General features: G+C 39.0%; 1 protein-coding gene across 1 annotated transcript in view; it reads right to left on the reverse strand.

The window, feature by feature from the left end:
- Positions 1-443: 443 nt before the first annotated feature.
- Positions 444-10,173, reverse strand: part of LOC104499260 (ubiquitin-conjugating enzyme E2 E3) — a gene marked incomplete at its 5' end in the record, with an annotated part of 55,398 nt that continues 45,668 nt past the window's right edge. Inside the window, 3 exons of the mRNA XM_010142744.1 lie at positions 444-2,963; positions 4,017-4,164; positions 5,951-6,083. Of these exons, the coding sequence (XP_010141046.1) occupies positions 2,866-2,963; positions 4,017-4,164; positions 5,951-6,083 (379 nt within the window). The remainder of the gene's footprint in view (positions 2,964-4,016; positions 4,165-5,950; positions 6,084-10,173) is intronic.

Below are 10,173 nucleotides of genomic sequence, written 5' to 3' on the forward strand. Positions count from 1 at the left end.
CAGCAGTGTCACAGCTCAAAGGCTGGGTTGGCTGTTTCCCACAAGAGTGCTCCTTGTGCCGGGAGACCACGGAGCCCAGTTCAGGCACCTTCCCAGCCAGCTGCCTGTGTTCCCTGCCCAAATCCCAAAGAGAGCAGAACAAGAAAAGCCCTTCCAAAAATGGAGAGGAAGAGAACATGCAATCTCTTTAGCTGGTCTTTTCACAGAAATGTAATTTCACTTTTTCCCAAATAGAGAGTCCAGTGATTGACAATAAGAAGATGGAACAGAAAACTAAAACTGTAAAATAGGATCAGCACTGTGCTTTGATAGTGTCCAGTATTCACCCTCACTCAGCCAGGAAAGAAATAGTTTGAAAACACCAGATTGCTCTTTGCAACTTGTATTTTGGATGTGTTTCCAGCAGGGATTTCTCCCCCTCCCATGAAAACAGACACACATTCTCATTTAACAACTAATTGATTTATTTAACAATACAAATTTCTTTCTACTGCATGGTTTAGCAGAGAGAACTTGAGAAACAAAATTAGCTTCTTTTCTTTTTTTTTAAAATTTAAATGTTTACACAAAACCAACCTTTACTTCAGTAAATATAAAATTTACACACACAAAAAAACCTACATTAAAAAAGAACAGAATCATGACAAACCAACAGAAAAAAAAAAAAAAAGGATGGGAATTCAGTGTAAAGGATCCAATTGCAAGGAAGGCAAGACGGGGCAACACTAACAAGGCATCCCACTTGTACACCTAGGTATCTGAAGTTGTAGGTACAATACAAAACCAAAAATACATTAAAATCAGGATTAAAACCTGTATTTTCATACCATAATATTTTATGATATAAATATCTGTAAATTCTGTAGGCAACACAGTTAACATGTGAAATACATAGTTTGCTCTTCACTGGAAAGTCACTGGAGTGGTGTACAAGCACCATGTCACCCAGGAGTGTCAGCAGTGAGCAGACTTTAGACGTCCGGCCCGGATGCGATAGCCCCTTGTTTCTTTGCCAATCTGTGCTATTTCTCACATGTCCAATGACATAATGAGAAATTCTGGTCACCTTCAGCAGTGATTTCCAGCACTTCATCTCCTGGCATTAGTCTGTTACCTGACTTAGGTATATTCACCTGCCAGATCCCCTGTTTCTCATTCCCTTTTGCACTTTATAACCTGAACTCTAAAGCTATCTTGTAGCTAACAAAAGAGACTGGCTTCTAGTTTGAGATATTTGGGATACACAGTTCTTCAAGCCACCTTCAGGAATCTGTAGAAATATTTAAAGTAGGGTGGACAATTCATGATCAAAGGTCATGTGATACAAAAAACCTCTATAGGGACCTCTATAGTGATGTTAAACTTCAGATTTAAACCTTTAACATTTTTCTATTGCTTTAATTTTTAAACTTAACATTCAGTTTTCATATATTAAATGATCAGAGCATCCTACTGATGGAAGTGCTACATTATCTCCAAAACCACCAGGTAGTAAGGGAGGCAGTGATGTTTAAAATGAAGTGTAATTTTAAAAATCACCTAAAGGGATCAAGTCTCTTTTTTAAAAAATCAATAGTGTGACTGGCAACCTATAAAAGCTTAAATTATAAAACTATTAGTGACTCTACTTTTTAAACTGTATGTACTATAAAGCTGTATATCTTTGTTACTTACAGATGTTACAAAATTTCCAAGCCAGAAAGTGAAGGGGGGGAAACGTAGTCTAAAAGTTTTACAGACTTCATTTTCACTAACAAAGCTTCATTTCCCCCACAACTGTTTTTATGTCATAAAAATCTGATTACATTTATTCTATTACTTTCTTTTCTGGACAGATGACAGTGTGTTCAATCATGCTTTGGAAGACCATTTTCAATGGGTAACTCTAGTTCTCTAGACAGCAAGTCCGACTGGCTTTACTTGGAAACAAAAGCACCAGACTATCCCCAACTTGGCCCTCGTCCTGCCAAAAAAATTTGCAGCAAGACTCAGGCAGTCTGTTATGAGAGCAGGACTGGCCCTGAAGCAACCAGCTACATTAACTTCTGGAGAAAGCATATGCAATGCTCTCATTCCAACTTGAGAAAGAGCTGAACAGTATTAAATTTAAGGAAATTGTAGAAATGACATTTGTTCTGTTAAAAACAAAACAGGGAAAACTTAAACAATCCACAGGTGTGCATTAAACATTTAATAGCAAGCCTTTGCTCATGTATATTAATTTAAAGATTATCCACAGGGATCTGTGATACATTGGCCCTGCCTTGTTACTATAATTAAATTTATTCAAATATTAATTTAAAATAGGAAAACAAAGAAACTACTCCTTGGGGAACATGTTTATTGTGTTTGAGATGATACACTGGGTGCTCTCTGAGCTACAAAGGGAAAAAGGAAATCCTTTCATTACAAACTGACAAAGGTAAAAGTTAAAACAGTTTTCACAACAGCATGTACCACATATTGGAAATAGATCTGGGTTTAATACAAATGACATAATTCCTAGTAATCTACAGCTACCTTTAATAACTTCATACAGATAATGAATTAGGCTAAAATGCACTATAATATTTGGTTGACTTCAGGAACAGTATCCTTAGTACATCACAAAATACATTTTGATATCCCAAAGAAGCAAGACTTGCAAGTAGGCATTTTGAACATAACTAATCTACAGCTACAAATTTCTACTCTTGATAGCATTTACCTTTTTGGGGGGCCAGTATCCCAGTCTTCAAAAGGATAAAAGCAGAGTAGAACCAGTATAACATATACACAGAAGTCCGTATTGTAAAGGCTATAAAGATTTGTTGCACACTGCAAAGCTGCCTTCTGCACCTTCACACTGCACAAATAGTTTGTCGTTTATGTTGCATATCTCTTGGTCCACTGTCTGGCTATCCTGTCATGTTCTGCTCTGTTGGTCAGGTACTGAGTGGCTATGCTTCCAACCAGAGGGTCAGCTGCAAAAGGCAAGGAGAAGATGCTTTAGAAACCATTCCTCAACAAAAAATTGCAAAGAAATACATGATTTAGAATACAGAATCTATTCAAATACACAGTCTTTGTTAGGCCAGAAATTGCTGTTAGCTATAGCAGGGCTCTTATCATACAAGACATTTCCATGAGACAACACACAAGGCACAATCAACACAAAAAGAAAACAGAAAAATCTGCTGTAGTTATCTGCACATTAACGAATGAATCTTGCCCCAGCCAGGCTGCCCTGCTTTCATCCCTTTGGAAGGGCCACTGGGTGCAAGGGACACTCAGCGAGCGCAGCTTGGCACGCTCCTGTTGCATTGCTGGACAAGACTGGCATACATTAGGGTATCAGGGCTGTAGGGCACACACCAAGGGGATCCAGTTTGCTTCAAGAGTCATGAAACTTTTCTGTGGAAGAGGCTAGTCCATTTCTCCCTGATCACTACCAGTCTTCTGTAAATGAACTGTCATCTTATTACTACTGCTCAGCTCCTGCCTGGACTGCAGGCAATTAGCATTCATTGTCTAATGACACTGGTCACACTTGCTGACAAACTGCACTGCTTCCAGCGGAGTTCCTCCCCTCCCAGTAGCAACAGGGAATCTCTCTGAAAACAGAAAAGGCTCTCTTAACATTGTCCCCGTCACATTTGGAAGATTAAATGTTACAGTTGCTGTCTTAGGAGAAGGGACTTCCTGCGGCCCCTTACGACCTGCAGGATTTATAAACTTTCCTGGATCAGCTACTCACTGGCTGGACCTCCCACAATACAGACCTTTAATGACACCAGCGTATGTTCTCCACCATACCTTGGGTAAAAAGGGCTTAATGCTATTAACTTTCTGTTGTGCCCCAGGAGTGAAAAGCACCGTTAAATGCAGTACTGCATTCAAGCGGAAGAGTTTCATCCCCAATTTAAAAAATACTGATGTTTATCTAATCTGCATACAATCAAATATACAAATTACATTCCATGGCAACTAAGTCAAACGACTAAGAGTGGATACTCAGTAAACTATGAGCTCCTTACCTGGGTTGCAGTCTGTCAGAAGAGAACAAATAGACAGCAGAACCTTTGAAATAGTCAAAGCAGGGCTCCAGTTGTCTTTCAGGATGTCCAGACAGATGACTCCCTGACTGTTGATGTTGCAGTGATAAATTCTGGTACGGAAAGTAACCTGGAATCACAGCATAAGAGACAGAAAGAGAATCATTCTGGGTTGGCCAGGAATCCTGCTCCTTGTCTCTGAGCAGCAGCAGCAGCAGCGCCTGGAGTGCTCCCAGTTCTGCAGAGCTGCTTTGCTCGTTTTCTAGAACATGATTATTCAACAGAAGAGTGCGTATTTACTGTAGTCATGGCTACCTTTAAGAAACTTACCATGGAGATCTTTGTTGCATAAACTATTTTCACACAAGACCTCTGTAGTACTCATAAAGATCAGGACCTACTTCATAGTACTGTACACTATTTAATTAACATAATGCACGTCAAGAACGATCTAATCACCAGTATAACTTTACTGTGGTTTCTGAAGGTGACGAAGCAGACAGAATTTGGCTGCATGTGCAGTATTGGTTGGTCTTTTCCTTTCTTTCAAAAGCCTCAATACAGACCATTAATGAAAATTAATATTTTTTAAATGGAGCATTTTTTTATTAATGTTCCAATTAGCAATGAAATTTTGCCTTACCTTTCATTAGGCAGGATATAATATACAGTCAAAACAATGCTATCACACTAACACTGTCCTTGTTTTTAAATTATTTCAGCTTAATATTGATAGAGCAAGTAAGCATTATTCTGCACAAATAAGAAGTTAGAAATATTCGAGTGCTTAAATTACACAAAGCACAAGTAGACGATGAAAACTTTTTCATACTGATGCAGGTGAGAAAAAAATCCATCACGTTTTCTGAAAATTCAAAGATGGTCATCTTCTAAAAAAAAAAAAACAAACCAAAACAAAACAAAAAAACCCACCAAAAAACTACAATTCCATGAGGAATTTGTCTAAAACTATGCATCGCTTCATTATAACAACCTTAACTCAGAGAATGTTAACTTTTGTGGGTTTCAGGGAAGTGTGAAATACATAGAGAGTGTATTATTCTTGATGCTGTAATCCTTCTGGGAATGAACAAGGGTATTTGATTTATAATAACAATGTCATAGCCACAAGAACCGTAAGTCGTAGAAATGTTGTGCAGTAGAATGTATTTAGTCTCTCACTGTGAATGTCAGCAGTGTGCTTTCTGGTGACCTGGTCAAGAGCTGTAATTTGGCATTAAGGAAGGGAAGAAGGGAACAGCCCATAACTTCTTTGATGGCCATCAGTAAATTATAGTTTCTTAACTGTCCATACTATTTCTGAGCAAGGAAATTAAATTTTAGTTTAAATTAAGATTAGTTTAATTCAATAAAAAGAGCTTTTGCTTAAAAATATTACCAAACAAGGTTGCTGTCTTACCAGTAGTAAATAGATTGGCATTTCCCAATAATGGAAGTCACAATATAGCACTCTAGCTACTTACCTGAACTTAATTTGGTTTTCTGTTACTTTGCTAAAAATTATTTGACTATATATATGATATAGAATCTGGTTCATAACAGAAAAAAGTTTATTATACATATATTTTAGTAGCTGGAATGAGAAGAAGGAAGCATAAGAAGATCTTGCACTGTCTTCTATTAACATTAAAATGTCTTTAATCTTAACTCTTGAACAGAATTATCATCTCATTTGTCACTTGTAAAGCTTGAAAATCAGTATTGACTGTGTTAATTGGGAAATAACTTAGCCACATGTCTTTTATGAAACTGCAAGCCAAGATTTTGGACCTTGTAGTTTTCAAGCGACCTTAAACAAATGTGGTATTCAGAAAGCAATGAGCACTCACTTGCTCTAAGTTACATTCTTTTCACACATGAAAAAAAGATAAACGGAAGAAAAACCTCACCCCTACCTTTGGTGGCTTGAATGGATAGTCAGATGAAAATGTGATATCCAGGAAAAAAACGCCTCCTTCATATACAGAACCTGGGGGTCCAAGTATAGTAGATCTCCATTCATAAATGTTATCTCCTTTAGGACCGGCACTGTGTGAAAAACAGAGGAGAGAAAGACAGAGTCAGGTGTACCTTTGAGAAAAGCATTTTATGGATTTCCTTCTACCATTCATTTTGTTTAACACAAACCACTCACCTAACTTAACACCTGCCTAATTTCCAATTGATTTCGTGGGCTCAGTGTTTTAAACAGGCACTCTGCTGTCCCTTTGGAGATACAACAATGAAACAGATTGACCATGAACTATTGGACTGTCACTGCCTGAAATATATCTCAAGATCTGCTTTCTCAAGTATGTGCTTGCTCTGAGCTTCTACATCATGCGCTTCCAATGACATCACATCCACACACAAAAGGAGTTGTATGTCTTGACCACATTCATCTTCTCCAGGCATTAAAAGGTTCATACCTTCATAAAAAATGTGACTTACACATATATTGATACACGTTTATTGTCACCTGTTTCACAGTCTAGAGTGAAATGTCACACCCCTGGGCAGGAAAACCAGGGATGGGAGAGACAGAATCAAGTAACATCAAACTGATCTTCTTACAGCATTGTCAATCCAAATAACTTGGTTTTTTCAGGATATAGTTATGTTATGCCTCCAGGCAATGCATTGAGTTTATTTTAAGAAGTGCACAATGCTCACTAGGGCAAGTGTTACTGCGTAAGTAATTATTAAGTCAAGCTTTGAAAGAAGGGATAATGAACAAGCATTTTCTCGACTACTGAGCCATCATACTTAACGGTATTATCACACAGCAACCACCTAAACTCCTCACAAAAAGAAATCAAAGCACAATCTTATTTCTGTAAGTAAGCCTCAGGGTTAAAACTAACCTGACCTTCTGCAAAAGGTCCTGAATCAGAACCGCTGAGATCCGAACTGACTGCTGTGGAAACCACCACCAGAGAGCTCATGCAGGCATGGGGGATTCTATGCCGACAAGTCAATAACGTGGCACTGTAAAAGACCCTTTCAATTCTCCCCACCTCGGCAGACTCCCAGGCAACACCTACATCTCACAGACACATGGTGAAGCGTCTCCATCCTTCTCCCTCTGTGGTTCCAAGGAACAGGCACTAAGGTCATATGTGATTCCACAGGAAGCAAGCAACAGGACATGGCATCAAGCTGTAGCCTGGGAGTTTGTGGTTTCTGGCATTGCTTGGCACTCAGAGCAGCCTCTCTACAAGCCCTCCAAGTATTAAGGCTTCTCTCATGTAATGTCACCTTGTGTATTTGTCATCATATGTCCACAGATTATAACACGGCACATTGAACATTAAGCCTTACTACGCAGCCAAATGTGGAGACATCAGAGACAAGGAATAGGAGCACAAGGAATAGTCTGCACTATTCATCTGCAAGTCCCACACATGAAATTTAGCTATTTTACACATCAATATCATATTTGAGAAACAACCAAAAGATTATTTTTATTATGAATTCCCTTTCAATTCATAATTTTCCAACATGTTTTTTACCTTGTGGACATTTCATGTACCAAATGTTTAAACTGTTGCAGTTCTTTCATTAACAGGGCAAAATAATCATGCATTTTGGCTGACATCCTACTTAATTGAAATTAAAAAAATTATTCGATGGAGCTGTAGGTGTTTTCCTGTTGCCAAAATGAAAGCAGGTAAGAAGGCCTCCAGGGTACAGCTACAGAAGAAAAACTAGAAGTGCTGTCAAAGTCTGGGTCTAAAATCACTGATCCTGCCTTTCCACTTGCAATTCATGCATAAAAAACCCCAGCAGATAAATTTTGAGGAAAAAAAGGGAAATCAAGAAGCAAGGAGGTCCATTTTTGATGATACAATGAACTGTTAGTACCTTCAGTCACTTCAGAAGACAATTCCAGTCATGCTCTCTAAAAAGCAGTTAGTGTAAGAACTGAGAATATTGGGGCAATAACAACATTTAAAACCCACACAGGCCACTGAAATGTTTTAATTAATTCTTGACATTCTTCGAGCTTACAGCTAATTAGTATTGTGCTTGGAAACCAAATTTCTACGGAGCAATTCAATTTCAGCATTAGATGTCCTACTGACTGTTCTACAGTTTAAAGCAGAGGTTAGTTCTCTTGCCTCGTGTGTCAGGTACCTTTCTTTCATACACCTCTAACAGCTGGATGCAATTGAATCAGATTAATGAAATAGCTGAATTAAATTAGTGACATATTTCAGCCTGATGAATCAGTTACAATTAACTGTGGCACTAATTCAGTGCCAAACTATCTGGTAATCACTCACCAAAGTCAGAGCACGGGCATCTGTCAGCTAGTAGCCAGAAGCTAAGTGCAGTAACTCTCTGCCTACTACTATCTGTTACCCTTTTCTATGCTACCGCTAGCAATATATAAAAGGATTGGGCTATAATGTGAGAAGGGGAATTCCTAACCTTGTAAGAGGAAGGAAACGCTGCGTTCAAAACCCCTCCAACTGCTGAGAAATGATTGCTGCAATGTCAAAAGTAACATGAAGCTGTAACAATAACCGCACTCAGATAAAGGAGAAAATTGTTAAATCGAACAATTTCATTACATCTGAATGAGGTTCGTGAAATTTCTGTTTAACAGCTAAAGCGGTGTCTCACTTCCAGTGATGTAAAGATACCCCTGCTTCATTAATAACCTGAAAATCCCTGCAATTACTACATTATTGGTGTGAGGAGACAAGATTAAAGAAAGAAGACAAGACATCACACTTGGCTTCTACCATGTACGTATTTATTTTCACTGGGGATCACCCTCATTCAGACATATCCTACTTTGTCTTTTGTATTTATACCAAGGTAATCTTTTCGAAAGTAAACAGGCCCACACTCTCCATGGCTCTGCAAAACATATCAGATCTATTCACAGCAGTCTGGATCTCTGGAACGATTTCCACAAGGACAAGACAGTGGGGTTACACCCACTTGGATGACACCAGAGAAGAGCAGAAAGTGCAGTCCTGCCTCAGGCAACACCTTGGCTGTGTACCGAGCTGCAGGCCAGTGCCAGAGCCCCACTGGAGTCTGCCCTCAACTCTCCATCGCTGCAGAGCATCATCTTGGTGCTGCAGGAAGCCACAAGAAGGGAACTGCCACTTCCAGGTGCAAATCTAACTTCTCTGTTCCCATAGTGGACAGCAAAAATCCAGGTTGAAAAGTGGGAATAAGGAAGCTTTAGTCTGTCCACAACTTTCTATTTCATTGATACATCCAGAAGAAACACTCTCCTCCTCCTGGGCACTAAAGAGGCTGGCATGGGAGGTGCTTCTAGGGGCTGTCCTTGAGCTCTTTATTCTCAGCTCTCCTGCTATTCAAGAGACTCACTCTCCTGTTGCAAGCATCGGCTTCAAAGATCTCACCTTAAACTTTGAGAATTGTAGTGAATGACAGCCTAGGAATCTCCTTCGCTGTCTGTGGCAGACCACTACAATGGGGAATTTCCATGGTTTTCTTGCCTTTCCGTTTTTTCACTGCTGACAGACTCAGCTCCTTCTGACTTTCCCCATGGAATCCACATGGATTCCTCTAGCCTGTCCTTTAAAACACAAAACATCCATGGAGCAACAGATCTGATGATCACTTCAGTGTTTTGGCTATACAGCATACGTGAGCAGTTCATTGCTACCAACCTGCTGCCCTCCTAAATTACTTTACAGAGCATCACAAGTTCAGTAAAGGCACCACCAGTATATTCTCAATAAAAACCCACTTGATTGATTTTTTTAAAATATGGGCTAAAAAAACCTCAGCCAAAACAACAAAACAAATTAATTGAAAAGACAAAAAATTCTTTACAAAATGAAGGGGCTTTTACTTCATTCATGAAAGCTGGGTTGGTTTTTGAAAATAAATTAGATACATCGACAGAATAAAGTTAACTGGCTACATATGCTTCCAAAGTAAATACTCATTATGCTACTTCATAAAATCCAGGCTTGTGAGGGATGCGTACCTGATCCAGATAAGACAAAGGGTTTATAACCAAGCTAGTCAACTGAACAGATTTACTTTTACAAGTGAGACTTCAGATGGTGAAATTGAGAAGACGTGAGGTTAAACTCTAGGGGCCCATGGAGTCACACCAGGTCCTCTAAACCTATCTCTGCTGAAC

Source organism: Buceros rhinoceros, unplaced genomic scaffold (assembly GCF_000710305.1).
Source record: "Buceros rhinoceros silvestris isolate BGI_N320 unplaced genomic scaffold, ASM71030v1 scaffold9319, whole genome shotgun sequence".
Lineage (NCBI taxonomy): Eukaryota > Metazoa > Chordata > Aves > Bucerotiformes > Bucerotidae > Buceros > Buceros rhinoceros.